This window comes from Tachypleus tridentatus, chromosome 10 (assembly GCF_004210375.1).
Source record: "Tachypleus tridentatus isolate NWPU-2018 chromosome 10, ASM421037v1, whole genome shotgun sequence".
Taxonomy (NCBI): Eukaryota; Metazoa; Arthropoda; class Merostomata; order Xiphosura; family Limulidae; genus Tachypleus; species Tachypleus tridentatus.
Genome location: NC_134834.1, coordinates 16431645 through 16452489, shown reverse-complemented (window position 1 = coordinate 16452489; position 20845 = coordinate 16431645). Strand labels below are relative to the sequence as shown.

The 20845-nt window shown below is 32.9% G+C and overlaps 1 protein-coding gene across 5 annotated transcripts in view; it reads right to left on the bottom strand.

Annotated features, from left to right (window-relative positions):
• Positions 1 to 18389, bottom strand: part of LOC143228784 (protein kibra-like) — a 34604-nt gene extending 16215 nt beyond the window's left edge. For 2 of the 5 annotated variants that reach the window (XR_013015456.1, XM_076460138.1), the window contains exons 1-12: positions 18160 to 18389; positions 9896 to 10005; positions 8829 to 8923; positions 8294 to 8571; positions 7066 to 7195; positions 6118 to 6237; positions 5143 to 5291; positions 4431 to 4595; positions 3758 to 3847; positions 2239 to 2898; positions 1510 to 1578; positions 1113 to 1199 (exon numbers count right to left, since the gene is read on the bottom strand). Coding sequence is in view for 4 of the 5 variants with exons in the window: in XM_076460138.1 (XP_076316253.1) it covers positions 1113 to 1199; positions 1510 to 1578; positions 2239 to 2898; positions 3758 to 3847; positions 4431 to 4595; positions 5143 to 5291; positions 6118 to 6237; positions 7066 to 7195; positions 8294 to 8571; positions 8829 to 8923; positions 9896 to 10005; positions 18160 to 18287 (2081 nt within the window). In the remaining variant the exon portion in view is untranslated. Of the gene's footprint in view, positions 1 to 1112; positions 1200 to 1509; positions 1579 to 2238; positions 2899 to 3757; positions 3848 to 4430; positions 4596 to 5142; positions 5292 to 6117; positions 6238 to 7065; positions 7196 to 8293; positions 8572 to 8828; positions 8924 to 9895; positions 10006 to 12329; positions 12363 to 17525; positions 17664 to 17823; positions 17844 to 18159 lie in introns of those variants that run through there. The other 3 variants (XM_076460142.1, XM_076460139.1, XM_076460141.1) reach the window with 3 other exon arrangements.
• Between the last annotated feature and the right edge of the window lie 2456 nt (positions 18390 to 20845).

Below are 20845 nucleotides of genomic sequence, written 5' to 3'. Positions count from 1 at the left end.
TGATATTCTGTTCCAATGCTTGACAGTGAGCCTCGGCAGTGATATTCTGTTCCAATGCTTGACAGTGAGCCTTGGCAGTGATATTCTGTTCCAATGCTTGACAGTGAGCCCCGGCAGTGATATTCTGTTCCAATGCTTGACAGTGAGCCCCGGCAGTGATATTCTGTCCTTGCTTGACAAAGTTTTAATGGATAATACTGGCCAGTGACCACAATCTTCTGTTTCTGCAACTCTGACTTTGGGGAGCGTTTACGAGCCTTGTTAAGGTCGAGCCATTGCACAGATTGGTTTCTGTTGTCATAAAGGATCCACTTCTTGTTGCAGATGACAATTTGTTCAAGACATGGGTCATTTCTGTTCTGTAAAATCAGCTAAGAGAACAATTCAAAACAGCAATTTTTCTGATTTTTCACCAAGTGCATGTGAAACCCACTTATTGAGCTTTTCCACTTTGCTTGAGATGGTACAAAACTGTAGCAATGTCAACACTCAATCCTTGTGCCATTTCTCGAACAGTTTGGCGTGGGTTTCTTTCCACTAATATTCTCACTTGGTTGATTCCAACAGCAGAAGGATGTCCCCTGCTCTCTTATCTTCAAGACTCACACCTCCATTATGAAACTTTTGAAGCTAACACTGTACTGTACGTTCAGAGGTGGTTCCTTCGTCTCATGCTTGGTTTATATTGAGAGCTGTTTGTGACGTATTATTACTAAGTTTGTATTCATGCAAAACATGATGTGTGATGGTTTTTTTCATGATCATTAATGTGTGGGTCTGAAATATGAATGCTGTTTTGGAAAAGAAGAAAAGCAGTAATAAATGAAAGAAAACTTTAGTTTTCAATGGTACATCTGAAGTGATAAAAGACATGTTTCTCATTCCTATAAATGACTAAAATTTTAGTATAAAAATTTGCCATTATTTTCGAACAACCTAATATTTATCACTTAGATCACTTAAGAGAAGCCTTTCTTGGAAACTCTTGTAAGATGTTACTTATGACTCTCATCCACCAATTACTTCCTTACTTTGCTGTTTCTCACAATAAACATGTACAAAAACCATCCAGCCAGAAAACCCATAGGCAAAGGATGTCATCTCAGACTTACATCTTGCGATTATTAGGGACAAACAGCGACATCAGATTTCTTGCTTTTTCAATTCTGACATGAAGTATGCCTTCTTCTGAAGCATACCTAAAAAATAAAACAACATTATTAAGTACATTATTGGAAAACAGCAGTTCCCATAGCTCAATACTGGACTTTTGCTTTTTACATTACAACTGATAAGCAAAGAAGTGGAAAAACAGCAAGTTTGAACAGTTCAAACTGGAAGTGATTTTTCTTACAAGTCTGGTCATTAGAATGATTCACTTCTTTTCAACAAAACTGGTCAGTTGTTTCAACATACGTTTTATATCCGTAAACAAGCATATAAAGTTTTTTATGTTCTACTATTATAAAAGAAGTCACTCACATAATCCTATCATATGTAACTTCATACCTGAGTGTAACTTGAACCTGTGCACCTTCAATGTCGGACTTATGGATCTTGAGTTCACCTCTTTCTGGCCTATTAAAGAATCTTCTGTTAAACTCGTTTAGTAGAGATTAAATCATTTCACAAAGACTTCGTTTTTAAACTATGAATTTGTAACAACAATATAATAACAATATATGCTACAAATTCTTATAATTGCATTAAAAAAAATACACATGTATTCCAACTACAATTTCTATAATTTTCCTAATATAACACTCGTTTTTTTCACAACAAATATATCTAGAAATTAAGTTGTATCTAATATATGGCAATAAATCTTGAATGTTTTTCCTCTCTTTTACAGATAAGCTCAGACCATTTTTTCTCAACACTTGCTATGAATGATAATTCATTTACTAGAAATGTTGCATTTCAACACAATGCCAAATACAAGAACTAAGGAAAGCAAGTAACTATTTGTGATTTTATGAAGACCCTAACACATGGACGATGTTTATTTGTGAGCTGTGATTGCAGTGATAAGAAGCACCATAGTGAATGCACAATTAAAGAGACACTAATATTCTTTTCATCGAATGATTACTTTAACCAAAATAGTTCAAAAGACAAGGTGCACATTATTTACAGATGAAGCAAGTTTGACTCTCTGTTTGTCAAAATTAAAGTGTACATTATATGTGGGAAGATATTTTTGCGTGAATAAAATAACATAAAACAGATAAGACTTACCTTTTTATTGAAGCTTCAAAAACTCCACTGTCTCCTGCTACAGACTCATTACTTGGCACTGCGTAAATGCCTTTGTTGTTACTCGAGCCCAGATTATCTGCCATATCGTGGACGAGCTTGTTACTCTCCTTGCTTGGCTCACGAGGCTGTTTGTAGTTTGGAGAAATGCACTTCTCTAATAAAGAGTGGAATCTGTTTTCATGCTGAAGAGGTAGATTCGTTTGTTGAATAGCTACAGATGATGTAAGAGCATCCATCCTTGGACATCCTGGCGAGAAAGACGTCAGGTTTAGCTCTTGAAATTGCTCTTGTGTGTTGGACAGTCCATCCTTTTGCTGACCGTCAGAGTGTGACGATTCAAGAGCAAGGTCACACGGTGAACGTGAAGATGATACAGACGAAAGTGACGAACATGAGGAGAGAGATGGCCTCAATGGTAATGAAGAAGAAAAATCTTCAAGTGTTCCTTCCAAATTAACGTTGTTATGAATTACCTGCTCAACTTGTTTGTGTAGGTCTTCAACAGATGGATCTAAAGAAGTTGGTGGAAATCCATAGATGTCTGTAAAACTGAGACTGCTTAATGACCCTTTACTGCTGGAAGTGCCAAGAGATCCGAGTGAACTGCTCAATGATGCAGACAAGGTACTGGCCGACAAACTGTAACAAATATTACAATAATCACTATAATGTGTTCTGCACATAGATTAAACAATGTAATTATACACTGTCAACTCTCAAAATATGAAATGAAGAATTAAAGCAAGAAAAATAGTACCACAAACTGTAACAAATATTACAATAATCACTATAATGTGTTCTGCACATAGATTAAACAATGTAATTATACACTGTCAACTCTCAAAATATGAAATGAAGAATTAAAGCAAGAAAAATAGTACCACAAACTGTAACAAATATTACAATAATCACTATAATGTGTTCTGCACATAGATTAAACAATGTAATTATACACTGTCAACTCTCAAAATATGAAATGAAGAATTAAAGCAAGAAAAATGTATGAACCGATACAAAGTACCACAGAATATCTTAAAGAACAATGTATGAACCGACACAAAGTACCACAGAATATCTTAAAGAACAATGTATGAACCGACACAAAGTACCACAGAATATCTTAAAAAACAATGTATGAACCGACACAAAGTACCACAGAATATCTTAAAGAACAATGTATGAACCGACACAAAGTACCACAGAATATCTTAAAGAACAATGTATGGACCGACACAAAGTACCACAGAATATCTTAAATAACAATGTATGAACCAACACAAAGTACCACAGAATATCTTAAAGAACAATGTATGAACCGACACAAAGTACCACAGAATATCTTAAAGAACAATGTATGAACCGACACAAAGTACCACAGAATATCTTAAAGAACAATCAGCCAAACAGGAAAATATATACATTTAAAATGCTAACAAGCAAAATTTACTCTAAGATTTTTTTTTAAAGAGAATAAACACTTCATATAAAAAATAATTACCTTTTCAACCTGGACTCGATGTATGTGGTTTGCCGAATTGCATCCCTGAGCTGCTCCAAGAGGTTATTCTTCTTTTCATGAAGTATCAATCTGAGAAAAATAAACCAACAACCCCAACTGGAGGATAGATTCACAAATAATTCATACGAAACAATAAAAAATACAAACGTATCTTTACGATCATTTAGAAAAGTTTCATATATTACCTTGAAAAACGATTGTTAAATAACATAAACAATAAAAGTGCCTTAAAATACAACACTTTTACGGTATTCTTTCAATTAGTTAGTATCTAATATGCAATAGTAAATCTTTTGTAAATGAAATTATCAACACATAAACAACAATTATTCTGTTATTGTCTTACGAAGCAGAGTTAATTATCCACACCCCTCCACCAAAACTGGAAAAGTGGGCCACGGATTACAACTATGGTAAAGAGTCAGAGAAACTTTGTGCCACTCCAATAATTACGGAAGCTGATTGAAGCACTGACGGCCAGTAATAATGCTAAGCTGCTTCTTGATTAGTTGTCAGTTGTTTTTTTTCAAATTCAGTATTCTGTAAATCTAATGGAGATGAATATCCAAGTTATAGTGTTGTGTTTTCACAAAGTCTTTACAAATAAATGTATCGTAAAATACAGAAAGACAATGTTTTAAAGCTCCCTAACCTGTCTGCAATTACTCTGTTTGATACTTCTATAGCATTACTCAAGTCTTCCTCCAGTTTAGAAATTTCCGACTGAATTAAAGTTACTTCCTCGTGGCCGTTTTCTTTTTCAATACGATTCTGAAGTTCCTGCAGCAAGTTCTCCTTTTCTTGAATCAGTACTAATCTAAAGTAAAAAAAAGTTTTTAACTGAGTTGCTATTTAGACTACAAAATAGGCTTAAAATTTTTTATTCATATTATAATTTTTTAGTCTTAATGGGAAAGAAAATTAAAAAGGTTTATTACATTTCAATACTAGTTCACAGTTTCAATTTGGAACACTGCACACCAGTAACAATAAAAATAAACTGAAATGTACACATAAAAAGCTACTAAACATAGGTTTTATAGTGTAACTAGGCATTATGGATAAAACAATAATGTACAAGTTGCTTAATAAACGATTGTAGAAGTAATAAAACAAGTTCATGTCAGTATATTAACACATATATGTAAATCTTAGATTTGAGTAAACATTTCTGAAACAAAAATTAGATGAGAATATTCTCAGATTTAGAAAATACAAACAAATAAAGTTGGAGATTACTTTTAATCCCTTTCAAATAATTAAAAAACTAAAAACAATTGTTTTTTATCCATTTTTTTTAACCAAATGATAAGATTGTGAACATTTAACATACACACAAACAAATCAATATACTATCAAACTACCTGTCTTTTTCAGACTCCATTTCTTCAGGAGGTGTCAAATTTTCTAAATCGGCTAATTCCTGCTGCACCTGATGGATAAATTTACGCATCTCTTCATAATGAAGTCTCAGATTAGCCATCTCAGCTAACCGAACTCCAAGATGGCCGTACTGCCAAAAAAAATTTCATTGGTATTTTAAACAAATCTGCTGAATAAATTTAAATACATACCTATTTTAGGATTATTTTAGTATATGTTGTTACTATCGTAAAGTGATAGGAAAAGATTGGAACAGTTATTTTCTAAACAATCCAACAAGAGCATAATGATAGATTTTAGGTCAATATTTTATGAAGGAAAAAAGCACTTCTTTTCATGGAGTATTAACTTAAAGAATTTTTTGAAATAAAGAACTTAAGATGACATATATATTATTAAATTATTTGTAAAAACCTGAAACCATAAAAACTTGAGATGCAAACTTTCTTTTATAATTTATGAGAATTAAAAACTTACTTTACTCAAGATAAAATAGACATACCTTTAACATGAAAACATTATTACTGCAAAAGGTGAAAAGATGTAAACAAAACATGCGAGAACAGTAGGTTGAGAGATTGGAAAATTTATTTATTTATATAAAATAAACAAACAATAAAATATCAAACTAGTTTGACCCAGTAGCGTACGTCAATCAAAATGTAGATAAACTGAACCTCTCTTGAACTTAAACTATGAGATAATAAAGAATTTTCAGAATAATTATATCATTGGAATAATAACTAAAATTATCATGTTAATTCCCAAATCTTAAGAATTATTATATTTTCTACAAAACAAAAAGTATAAAAACATACATGTACGATTTTTATGAGGTTAAACATTAAAAACTTATGTTAAGTGATTAGCACAGACTAAAAACTAATGGACAGTGACTAAAATGAAAAACAAGGCACAAAACGACTGAAATTCATAAAACAAGTAGTTATAATTACCTCTCCTGACATCTCAGTTTGAGAAAATGTGCTACATTTTTCCTTTACGGTACACACGTTTCGATCATCAGATGAAATCAGGTGGAGAGAAGACAAGTCGCTCGTTAAATTTAAAACGTTCTGAAAAGATAAAGGTGCTTCCTAAAAAAATCTACCTAAGTAAAACTGATAACTATTTATGGTCAATTAGCATCCCCTATTTGTTTCAAAGCTACTTACTGTCCAGATCCACGAACCAAAAGGTCAATTCATCTTGAATGTTCACTATCAAATAGTTGCATTACCTTGGTAACTTTTACTAAATCAAATTCTGTACTCAGTGTTACCACAAATTGTGTATTGAAATAAATGGAAAAATTTCAGTTACATTTCTTTAATGAGCTATCATTGAAAAGACACATCGTTTTACGAATCACACGAGCTACACCTAACAGAAGAAATATATTAAAATGACAGAAATTTTGGGTATAGCTTGTGAACTCAAATGCAACAAACTTTTTGACACATTATTTAATAACTTCATGTTTAAGGAACATGAAAACAGTTTCCAACTGTTACTAAATGAATGCATATACTGAGACTTCTAAGCTTCGGCAACAATAAAATAAATTCACTTCATTTAGAAAGATTTTTATTTTTTACAAAATCTATACACTAATGAAAAGCATTTAAATGAATATCTTAAAAATATAGCTTTATCTTGAAATTTAATAACAAAAACTTCAGGCAGATCTTTGTAAAAACAAAACACAAACTTGCTTTGACAGTTTTGAAAATTAATTGACACATAATTATATAAAGAAATAATTTAATTTTAGAGGCTTTCATTACACAAAGTTTTAACACTAATGGTTGTTTAGAATATTTTAAATCAAGTTGATTACAAATACAATATGATCAACACAACAGAACTCTTTCTGAAGATTTCTAAATTTTAATTATCTCTACCATTATTAGTTCTTCCTTTTCTTTTTTACCAATCCTCAATGATTTTTGAATATTCTGAAGCTCTTCCAAAATGGCTCGAGTTTCCTCTAGAGTGTAGAATGTGTTCTGATCACAAAACTGACGATCCACTCTGAAATTGAGCATTTCGTTAAAACCTTATTTCAAGTGCTGTATTGTAATAATCAGTGATGTCGAGAAAACCCACTTGTAGAGAAATATATATGTAAAAACGGCTCGTTTGGGTTGAGAAAATGTGGTCAGCTTCCGGTCAGTTACCTCTTTCTTTCTTTGTGAACCTGACGATGACTGAAGAAGGTCGAAACGTTGTTCGCTCCTCCACGTAAAATATTTTCTCAACCCAAACGAGCCGTTTTTACATATATATTGTAATAGATCATGTAACATTTAAGATTTCTTATTCTTACTATAATGTCAAAAAGCAACACATCTATAAACTCTCTACGGCTATAAGTTCAATTCTTTATTACTATTACTGAGTAATGTTTTGAAAATGTAGAGTATTTACACAGAAATATTCAATAAAGTTTTATACAAGAGAAAATCCAATTCATTAAATGTTTCACTGCAGTGTGGGGTAACTTCACATCTCTTTATTGAAAACAGTATGTGTACAAAGCAGACCATTTAGTCTTAAACAGTTCAATATTTCTAAATCTAATACTGAAATTTCCCATTTACATTTGTAGACAATCTTGGGATTTATATATCAAATTGCTGATAAATTATAAATCAAATTTGAATGAAAAACTGAAAACTAAAAACATTTATACATAATGAAACACAGTACTTTTAATTGTATACTTTCTAAAACACGAAAAATACAAACCAGTATTTTCATTCTAAGCGTCACCTCATGTAATGCACTAGCTAACTGGGAGATCAAACCTTAGGTTTCAGGCACTTCCAATCCTATTTTAGGATTGCTGGCCAAAAAAAAGCACAATAAATCAGCACCCCCTCCATCTACTATTTGGATATTCTTAATTTAACAGAAGAATGTCTGTTACATTCATAAATCACCAAGCAGAAAGTGCAGAGGGTGTTCAGCTGCATACCACAGCTCAAACTTTGGGCATCATCCATAGGCTGGAAAACTGTCCAATTGACCACACTGAGCACACAACAAATAGGACAATTAGTGTTTAAGAACCAGTTCCAATATCGAACAAGTTATTCCACTTACATAAATGCAATAACGAATACTCACTGAGATAAGGTTTTTATGCCTTCTTCTTTATAATGCATCTCTTTACGAATCTGACGCAGTTCTTGTCTCAGCCTTTCCACACGCTCTCGTGCTAAAGCCACATCAACCCTTAAAAGATCAGGATCATATTTAGTTACGCTACTGTTCGAAAATGTTGAACATAGGCTGCTATCAGAATGACAGTTATTAAGTTCTGCTATAGTGGTTTGAAGTTGATAATAATTCTCAAGAGCCAGAGACAGTCTCTGCTGTTTGACGTCATATATTTCTTGTTTAGCCTAAAGGAAAAAAAAAATGATATAATGATTATCTGATCTTTCATCTTTTCTGATTTTTAATTAATAAGTTATTCACCCTCCAAAAACGATACCTGATTTACCAAGTACAATTGCAAATTTAAAGTTTCACAGGTTTCTCTTCATGCAAACCTTACACTCAAAATGATTAAAATAACAATATTTAAAAATAAAATTGTACGTCATGTACTCTACCTTCACTTTTGTACCAACTCCTCGACTGAAAGTTAAAAACTTACTGATAATTCCTCTTGAGCTAAGACAAGATATTCTTTGAGCATTGCTTCCTGTAGCTGGTGCCACTGATGTCTTGGATCTTCGAGCTGATTTGTATCTATCAAAGAAAAATTATAAAATTTTTTATGTTTCTAGCTAAACTTGTATGTTTAAATGATTGAAGCCTGTGTCATAAATCAGATAGCAGCTAATATCAAGGTATCCAAAGATTTAATGCAGAAACAAAATATAAATGACTAAAAAAATAAACCGTCTTTAAAATATCCTTTCACAGCATATATCTAATTATCTATTTAGAATTGAACAGTCTACAAAGATTTAAAATTGTTTCAAAAAGGCCATGACTGTACTTCTCTTTAAAAACCAATAATACACAATTTCAGAAATATATGTAGTTTAAATTCCTATAACAAAACTAGGCTTAAAAATTTTTGAATTCAAATTTAAAATTCCATAAAATCAAAGAACAAAAATGAAAAACAAAATATAACTTATGATCACTTTCACCAACATCAATATTTTTTCCAATGCAGCATTTCTGTTTCTCTTGGGCACAAACTCCCAGTTTGCAGCAATGGTCAGCTTAGATTCATTGACAACATGTCAGTTAAGATGTGAGTAGAACCCATTATTAAACAATTACTTGCCCCTGCATTTTAACCTTTAAATCAAAAAATATAAAATAAGCTCCTTTCTCCTTCACAAAATATTTTATGTAACTTACATTTATGTGGCTTTAACTATTTCAGTTTAAATGTCCTATTCTTTATTGAAAAACAATTTAAGTAAACAATGGCGGGATTATTTACTAATAATAGACCAAATCCTCTTTAAGAAACAAAAATTGTCTTAGAAATCTTTGAATACAGTTAACATAGTTTAATAAAACTTAAGAATATCAAAATCCTTAAGCATTTTTAACTAAGTTATTTTTTGAAAACCAAATCAGATAGGACATGTACAGTTTGATAAGCAATCAAGTATTTGGTCACTTTATGAGAGTATTATAATATTAAAGTGTGGTTTAAAATCTTGATAATGATAAATACCAGGTTTATTTGGTACTTACGAGTGATGTGATTAACATAGAAATAACCGACAACTGGGTCATAGCACTGTTCCCAACCATACGGTAGTTCCTCACCCGAGCAGTCAGCAAACATCTTAGCCTTAACATACCTAAAAATGTTAGATTAGAAAATCCGTTTAGTAAATTCTGTTGATTAAAAATACATTTTTCTCTGTCAACATACAGTTCCATGAAATCTTCAATAAGGTACCTTACAGAAATAATTTATGTATTTATTTATAAAAGTTCAGAACATAATGTAAATGTATGTTGTTAACACTACCGTACCTATTTAACTTCATTGCCTTAGGTTTTACCTACCACAAATACCTAACACATAGGATAGAAAGGGGCAAATGCCCCCTCCGCATTGTCCAGTTAGTGCATGTGTACATCATTATTAACTACATTATAACATAACACTCAGAGGTCACATAGAATGTACTTGTCCATCTCAGCTGTTCCACACACAAAACTAACTTAAAGCCAGTCCTCATTGTTCATACACTTTTCAAGCTTTTTCTCAAACTAAACTAAATTGACTGCCTCTACAACATCTGAAGGCAACCCATTCCAAAGGCTAACCACCCTGTCAATATTTAAACCTGTCCCCCTAGTCCTACCATTTTCATTGTTAAATATTAAAAATTGATGCATCAACAATGTCAGTTCTCTTTCCAATCCTAAACTCCTCAATCCAAACACTGTCAGTTCTCTTTCCAATCTTAGACCCTTCAATCCAAACACTGTCAGTTCTCTTTCCAATCTTAGACCCTTCAATCCGAACACTGTCAGTTCTCTTTGCAATCCTAAACACCTCAATCCTAACACTGTCAGTTCTCTTTGCAATCCTAAACACCTCAATCCAAACACTGTCAGTTCTCTTTGCAATCCTAAACACCTCAATCCAAACACTGTCAGTTCTCTTTGCAATCCTAAACACCTCAATCCAAACACTGTCAGTTCTCTTTGCAATCCTAAACACCTCAATCCAAACACTGTCAGTTCTCTTTACAATCTTAGACCCCTCAATCCAAACACTGTCTGTTCTCTTTACAATCCTAAACACCTCAATCCAAACACTGTCAGTTCTCTTTACAATCCTAAACACCTCAATCCAAACACTGTCAGTTCTCTTTCCAATCTTAGACCCTTCAATCCAAACACTGTCAGTTCTCTTTCCAATCTTAGACCCCTCAATCCAAACACTGTCGGTTCTTTTCCAATCCTAAACACTCAATCCAAACACTGTCAGTTCTCTTTTACAATCTTAGACCCTCAATCCAAACACTGTCAGTTCTCTTTTCCAATCTAAACACCTCAATCAAACTCTGTCAGTTCTCTTTACAATCCTAAACACCTCAATCCAAACACTGTCAGTTCTCTTTCCAATCCTAAACACCTCAATCCAAACACTGTCAGTTCTCTTTACAATCCTAAACACCTCAATCCAAACACTGTCAGTTCTCTTTACAATCCTAAACACCTCAATCCAAACACTGTCAGTTCTCTTTCCAATCTTAGACCCTTCAATCCAAACACTGTTAGTTCTCTTTCCAATCTAAACACTCAATCCAAACTCTGTCGTTCTCTTTACAATCCTAAACACCTCAATCCAAACACTGTCGTTCTCTTTATAACTTAAACCTCAATCCAAACACTGTCGAGTTCTTTTACAATCTTAGACCCTCAATCCAAACACTGTGTTCTCTTTCCAATCTTAGACCTTCAATCCAAACACTGTGGTTCTCTTTCCAATCTTAGACCCCTCAATCCAAACACTGTCAGTTCTCTTTCCAATCTTAGACCCCTCAATCCAAACACTGTCAGTTCTCTTTCCAATCTTAGACCCCTCAATCCAAACACTGTAAGTTCTCTTTCCAATCTTAGACCCCTCAATCCAAACACTGTAAGTTCTCTTTACAATCTTAGACCCCTCATTCCAAACACTGTCAGTTCTCTTTACAATCTTAGACACCTCAATCAGATTCCCCTTAACTATTCTTTTTTCCAAGAGAAAACAATTTAAGAGATCTTAACACCTTCTTGTATAACAATACCTTCATGCCAGATACCACACTAATAACCTTTCTCTGAACTCTTTCCAACAATTCAATGTCCTTCCTGAGGTAAGTAGCCCAAGATTGAACACAGTACTTCAAATATTGCTTAACCAGTATTCTGTACAATGAAAATATAACCTTTTTAGATTTGTATTCAATACTTCTGTAGATGCAACCTAAAATCCTATTTACCATACTACTAGCAATAGCTTGAATGGCTCTGAAGACTGACTATTACACCAAGACCCCTTTCCTTTCATAACATTAAGGTTGTTCCTATCCACATTATACTTATAATTCAAACTATGATAACCCACATGTATTTACTTATTATAATCAAAACTTATCTGCTGTTTATTTTCCAAACTCACTAAGTGATCTAAATCCTGTAGTAAATCAGCAGCATCCTCTTTATAGTCACCAACATCCAAGACCCTCATACCATCAACAAATTAAATTTATTGACTGTTCCTTCATTCACATAAACAGAAACCCAAACAGATTCAGTCTCCTTCTTGTTATCTTTAATATCCTCAGGATACAACTCGCACTTTACACATAAAACCATATCCTCACCCATCTTTAATACTCTGTCCATAGTATATAGCCTGCAACCCTGTATTTCAAAGAAACTTCTGTTATTAAAATAATCTGTGTTTAGCCATGTTTCAGTTATTTCCAATACATGAAAATCCTCCATTCCTACTAATGTTCTAAAGTCATCTGTTTTATTTCTTATACTTCTAGTATTACAATAGTAACAATTAAGCCTATCCTTATAACTACCAACAGTAACAATTAAGCCTATCCTTACAACTACCAACAGTAACAATTAAGCCTATCCTTATAACTACCAACAGTAACAATTAAGCCTATCCTTACAACTACCAACAGTAACAATTAAGCCTATCCTTACAACTACCAAGAGTAACAATTAAGCCTATCCTTAGAACTACCAACAGTAACAATTAAGCCTATCCTTACAACTACCAAGAGTAAACAATTAAGCCTATCCTTAGAACTACCAACAGTAACAATTAAGCCTATCCTTATAACTACCAACAATAACAATTAAGCCTATCCTTATGACTACCAACAATAGCAATTAAGCTTATCCTTATAACTACCAACAATAGCAATTAAGCCTATCCTTATAACTACCAACAATAACAATTAAGCCTATCCTTATAACTACCAACAATAACAATTAAGCCTATCCTTATAACTACTACTATAATAATTTCCTATCCTAGACTTTTCTCTCCTTCTTATTCTTTATTTATTTAGTTTTCCTGGCCATCACCACCGTCTGGTCCTAGTTTAAAACTACCCTTATTTAGTTTTTCATTTCCCCTCCAACATCTCCCCCAACAAAGTAAAGCACACACTATCTATCCACTAGAAACTTGCCATGTTATGTAAAACTTCTAACTCTGAAAAACACAAAACTACTAAAAGAATTAAACTGTTGACAATAAGATCAACTCTTATGTCACAACTGCACTAACGAACTAATATTTATCATATTTTTCTGTACATTCTACGAGTTTATAATGCATTAATTTTTTTTTTATTTCTTCACACTTTGTGTAATTAACACTATGTGCGTGGGTAGGGTAAAAGTGTGAAAGTCTCATTATCCTAAAAGTACCACTCAACGTGGTGTTATGGATTTTATATCAAAGTTATCACATAATTGTGTTTGGTTTGAATTTTTTGCAATGCTACATGAGGTCTATTTGCACTAGCCATCACTAATTTAGCAGAGTAAAAGGAAAGGGAAAGCAGCTAGGCATCATCACCCACTGTCAACTGTTGGGCTACTCTTACCACAACAATATTGTACTGTTTACTAAGAGCTTGCTATATTTTATGAAGATATCCTTACAGTAAACATTATTTTTCTACTAATAGTATCAGTCCAGTATACTGTTCCCACACACTTAGTTAAATCAAATGTTTATAATGTTATTTTTAATAATGTATACTGAATGGACCTTGAAGATGAAAACAATAGGCTATGACTGCAATTACGAGCAGAAATATTGTGTATGTATAAGGAAGTTTAAAAAAATACACAACTGTTACTTGTAGCTTACACTTTACATTGTGGTTTGTTCTTTATTACTTGTAACCTTTACATGTGGTTTGTTTAGCTAACAACTGTTACTTGTAAGCACACTTTACATTGTGTTTGTTTAAATACACAACTGTTAATTGTAGCTTACACTTTACATGTGGTTTGTTTAAACCACAACTGTTATTTGTTATACTTACACTATAGATACATTGTGGTCTTGTTTCAAATTTTCAACTGTTACAGTATTTTAACTTTACATTGTGGTTTGTTTAAACTAGAAGTTACTCACTGTTAACTTTTATTTTTTTTTAAACATTTAATGCAACCTTTTAAAGCTGGTTTGTTTAAATACACAATTACTTTAGCTTACACTTTACATTGTGGTTTGATTTTATCTCCCCAGTGACAAATATATGTATTTAGTATAGTCAACAATACATAAAAATCATGTTGTTATCATTCATTGTCTGGTAATCGTTACATTTATATCTGTGGTTTGAAAATATCTTTGTTACTTGTACATACACTTTACATTGTGGTTTGTTTAAAATTACTGTTACTTAAATTACACTTTACATTGTGGTTTGTTTAAATACACAACTGTTACTTGTTTACACTTTACATTGTGGTTTGTTTAAATACACAACTGTTACTTGTAGCTTACACTTTACATTGTGTTTGTTTAAATAACAACTGTTACTTGTAGCTTACACTTTACATTGTGGTTTGTTTAAATACAACTGTAACACAAAAGTTGTTTCATGTCTAAAAACACAGTTAGTTACATTGTGGTTTGTTTAAATGACACAACTGTTACTTGTAGCTTACACTTTACATTGTGGTTTGTTTAAATACACAACTGTTACTTGTAGCTTACACTTTACATTGTGGTTTGTTTAAATACACAACTGTTACTTGTAGCTTACACTTTACATTGTGGTTTGTTTAAATACACAACTGTTACTTGTAGCTTACACTTTACATTGTGGTTTGTTTAAATACACAACTGTTACTTGTAGCTTACACTTTACATTGTGGTTTGTTTAAATACACAACTGTTACTTGTAGCTTACACTTTACATTGTGGTTTGTTTAAATACACAACTGTTACTTGTAGCTTACACTTTACATTGTGGTTTGTTTAAATACACAACTGTTACTTGTACCTTACACTTTACATTGTGGTTTGTTTAAATACACAACTGTTACTTGTAGCTTACACTTTACATTGTGGTTTGTTTAAATACACAACTGTTACTTGTAGCTTACACTTTACATTGTGGTTTGTTTAAATACACAACTGTTACTTGTAGCTTACACTTTACATTGTGGTTTGTTTAAATACACAACTGTTACTTGTAGCTTACACTTTACATTGTGGTTTGTTTAAATACACAACTGTTACTTGTAGCTTACACTTTACATTGTGGTTTGTTTAAATACACAACTGTTACTTGTAGCTTACACTTTACATTGTGGTTTGTTTAAATACACAACTGTTACTTGTAGCTTACACTTTACATTGTGGTTTGTTTAAATACACAACTGTTACTTGTAGCTTACACTTTACATTGTGGTTTGTTTAAATACACAACTGTTACTTGTAGCTTACACTTTACATTGTGGTTTGTTTAAATACACAACTGTTACTTGTAGCTTACACTTTACATTGTGGTTTGTTTAAATACACAACTGTTACTTGTAGCTTACACTTTACATTGTGGTTTGTTTAAATACACAACTATTACTTGCAGCTTACACTTTACATTGTGGTTTGTTTAAATACACAACTGTTACTTGTAGCTTACACTTTACATTGTGGTTTGTTTAAATACACAACTATTACTTGTTACAGCTTACACTTTACATTGTGGTTTGTTTAAATACATAACTGTTACTTGTAGCTTACACTTTACATTGTGGTTTGTTTAAATACACAACTATTACTTGTACTGTTACTTTAGCTTACTTTACATTGTGGTTTGTTTAAATACACAACTGTTACTTGTAGCTTACACTTTACATTGTGGTTTGTTTAAATACACAACTATTACTTGTAGCTTACACTTTACATTGTGGCTTGTTTTAATCCTTTCTCAGGTTGGAACTTGTATAAAACTATCCTCTTTCACCTTTATCATTTGTCTTTCAACAACAGTCAAATTGAACCACAGTAAGTCTAATGTTTTTAAAACATTTCATTAAGTAAACGTTAATTTGTCATGCAACAATAAAACACAGAATTCAAACTTTCAGACAATCAGAATGTCTAAACTTGAGTTGTGAGAACTAGATAATTAATAAGTTCACAACTTAACCTCAGTTTACTAAGCTATTGTTGTACCAAATAAGATTTGTGTTGTATTTATAGAAACACTGAATACAAGACTATAAGCTTCTATCATTTCATTGTACTAATTACAGGTTAAGCTATATTTCAAGCAATGTAACTCTGTCTTGGGTATTCTAACTTAATAAGGACATTGAATTGATGGACAGGGTCCAGAAGAGGGCTACTTTGATGATACTTGGGATGGATAAGATTAAGATAGGACAGATTATGATATCTGAAGAATTTGTGTGTGTATGTGTGTGCAAGTCTGAGATGTTTAAGATTGTTGTTGATAAGTGTTGATGTATCAACATTGTTTCTACTTAATGGTAGGACTAAGGAAGACAAATTCTGACTGGTTAGGAGTCATCTTCACCTAAGACAGCTTTAGATGGTTGACTTCTTGGAATGGGCTGTCTTAAGATGTGGTATATGCAATAAATTTAAAGGAGTTCAAGGAAAGTTATAAATATTTTAATAATAGAAGGCAGCTGGTGTTTTAAATTTAGTTTAGCATATGGGACGGTCTTGGTAGATCAAGTTATTTGTTGTCTTTAAATTAAATGTGTGCGTCTATATCATACGATGGTCTTTCCAAAAATTTGAAAGATCTGTAAAATTCTTTTCTCTTTTTGGAATGGATTGCCTTCAAATTTGGTAGATGCAGTAAATTTAAAAAAAGCAAAATAAAAATTTAAATTATCAGGGCTGTATTTAAGTGGTTTTTTTTACAAAAAAGAACATCACAGGTTGACGCTACATGTTCCTATTTGTCCCTCAAATGTTAACATTTTAGTTTAGCATATGGGACGGTCTTGGTAGATCAAGTTATTTGTTGTCTTTAAATTAAATGTGTGCGTCTATATCATACGATGGTCTTTCCAAAAATTCGAAAGATCTGCAAAATTCTTTTCTCTTTTTGGAATGGATTGCCTTCAAATTTGGTAGATGCAGTAAATTAAAAAAAAGCAAAATAAATATTTAAATTATCAGGGCTGTATTTAAGTTGTTTTTTTACAAAAAAGAACATCACAGGTTGACGCTACATGTTCCTATTTGTCCCTCAAATGTTAACACGTTTTGATTATTTACATCAATCATGCTACTGAATAGTTAATAAAATTATACTAAACATTAATATAAAAATAGACCAACCTTGCAGCAGCTGTATCCTCATAGCTTAAACAACTTATAACCTAATCTTATAACGTTTATAAATTACAAGTTACGTTACATAGCCTAGGTGGTGTTATTCATAACAAAGTTTCGTGAATAAGTTAGTTTCCATTTAATATGACATACTTTATAGTCTGATCAAATGAAATTAAAACGTTCGACGAGAAAAGTAAAACAAAATACTTGGTCAATACAACTGAAGAAATTAAGATGTTTCTGAAAGATATTACAAACAAGGTCATAAAAGTAGTTTAGTCTTTATGAATGGCTACGTCACCCCCTTTCCTCCCCTCACGAGGTAACCCCTTTCTTGGTATGTGACTTTGCTACGTCTCGCACTACATCAGTCCACTGCTACACTACTACTATGCTTACTAATTGCTTCTTATAGTCAGTACTAAAATAATTGGTATTTATTATTCATTCTTCAATCAAATAAGCTGGATAAATTTAATTTTCAACTATCCTTTAGTGCAGTTAAAGCAATGTCCATTCCTAAAAAAAAACACACTTAAATAGGGTATAGGCGGGAAAAAAAAACTACGAATTTCAAGCCTGTTTCATTAGGCCAAAGGGGACACAGTCGCATTCCACGGGACGCAGCTGCACTTACCTGTCTCTTGGGTCAATCCATGTAGTTTTACGATTGATATGGTCAATAAAGTAGATTTTTCCATCGAAGTCTCTTCCAATTTCCCATCCATCAGGTAAGGGAATTTCGTCATTATGTCCAATAGGCATATTTTATGAAAAAAAAAATCACTGAAAACCACGCAATGTTTTACCATCACTACACAACATACTATCCATGTTCTCCATGGCTTACCAACATTGGAATTATATTTGTCTGACGTCATCAAAAAAGAATTTGACTTCGTGTACCAGGGCGCCAACCAAGGCCTTGGATTATCCAATCAACAGAAAGTGCCGCGTGGTGCACTAGAACCAATCAAAGCTGGATAAACAAAAGATTGGAATGTTGATGTTTCTCCACCTTAGCTCGTCTTGTCTGCCCGAGGGGAATTTCAAAGTTGCCCTTCATGCCAATGGGAAATGGAAAGGACTCGTGGTCGCGTCGCGCATTTTCTAGCTGCGCTTTCTGTCTTTACTCGTTGTGTGTGTCTTCAAATATAGTAAAACACGACAAGATTTATAGAATTGACTATTAGAAGATGAAGGAAAACATAGTGGTTAAATGAAATTTTGAACTAAAAACGTGACCCACGTAGACACACGTTAAATCCATCAAATTATGTTGTACGTGATCATCCATAGAAGCTAACATACGGCTTGTAAAAAATGAGGTATTATTCCCAAGTGAAATTGAAATCGGTAGGTAAATATTTAATCTAAAAAAGCACAAAAAATCTTCATCTCAAAAAATAGATTAACAAGGTTGTTTCTGTTTAATCGTCGAACCTATCTCATTCGGTTATGGTATAATTATATTGGGCAAAAGGTCTCATTGATACACGATAGGTTAGACGTAGAGTGGGTTGAAGTGTTACAACACACTATCCTTTACTATTATGTGTCGTTGTTGTTGTTTTGTTGACCCTGAAAACAAGAAAACTAAGTTAATGGTTCGCCAACTCCGATGAGTGATCACGAAATTCATTCAAATAACAGTGGCCACGTGGTTAAAATACTCGACTCGTAATTTGATGGACGCCAAACATACTCGCCATTTTCAACCGTGAGGGCGTTACAATTTTCACGGCCAATCCCATTATTCGTTGTTAAAAAAGTAGCCCAAGAATTCGTGGTCGGTGGAGATGACTAGTTGCCTTCCCTCTAGTCTTACACTGCTAAATTATGGACGGCTAGCGCAGATAGCCCTCCTGTAGTGGCCTGGCATGGCCAAGCGCGTAAGGCGTGCGACTCGTAATTCGAGGGTCGCGGGTTCGCGCCCGCGTCGCGCCAAACATGCTCGCCCTCCCAGCCGTGGGGGCGTTATAATGTGACGGTCAATCCCACTATTCGTTGGTAAAAGAGTAGCCCAAGAGTTGGCGGTGGGTGGTGATGACTAGCTGCCTTCCCTCTAGTCTTACACTGCTAAATTAGGGACGGCTAGCACAGATAGCCCTCGAGTAGCTTTGTGCGAAATTCCAAAACAAACAAACAAACCCTCCTGTAGCTTTGCGCGAAATTAAAAAAACAAACAATTAAATAACAGAAATAATAAGTAAATAGAATAATCATTATTGTATTATTAACTCATACTTAAAATATAATTTACACCCTAACCGTTGTTGAACATGAAAACTGATGATACATGTTTGCCAATGAAGGAAGGTCCATCTTTCGAAAGCGCTTGCGTTATAAAATCTTTACTTATTTCAAGATAAATCGCTGTAAAATCCCAACCTACTTAATAAACCCTAGTATTAATCGAAATATCTCCTTGCTATTAAATACAGCATGACCAGTGTGGTTGACAAATCATAGCATATTATTTTGCTTTCACCAATAGGTTGGTGTAGCATCAGTTGTTAATACGTTCTTTAACATGTTACATTCGCCAAGCGCCTCATTACACATACATTTATTGTCACTAGATTCGCGTGTTATTTTTAAAATGTTCTGTGACGACAGAAAAACATATCAGTTTATATACAAAAACATTTAAAAGACACCTGTATATTTACGTACCCTAGATGCAATTCTCGATATGTAGGTGTAACCACTGGAACATTATTTATACGGAAAAGTAACCACAAATGATTATGACGCACTCCGAAAACGTGACGTAGTCGTACATCACGGTGTATTTATAATTCTCACAAGAGGGCATTATGAGAAAACCTCACTCATAAAAGAGCCGTTCTTACCACTAATTATTTCATTTATATATTCATAAGTCAAACAGATTTCTACTTGTTTGATGAAGCATTTAAAATTTCCATTTTATGTTTTTGAATATATGCAAGGAACAATCATTTATTGATTTTTCTAAGGTAAAAATCTTCAGCAGGGAAGATGATATTAACAGACAAAAACCATATTATTAACAGATAGAAGTATTCATTTTTAATTATTTTAATAGCTCTCTCTTGTGTACAAGACAAAATTCAGTACTCTAGCTCAGCCCTTAACGGATGGAAGTTAACCATATTTACGGTTAATGAAAGGTTATATTAGGGCATGAAAAAGTTACTTCCCTTATATGTAACTGTAGAAAATGGATAAAACGCCCACAAAACACAAAATATGAAACCATATGTTTCCATGTATCTCCGTAAGGACCCAATGAATCTCCAAACTCAATTTGGTTAAGTTCCTTCAACAGGAATTCTGTT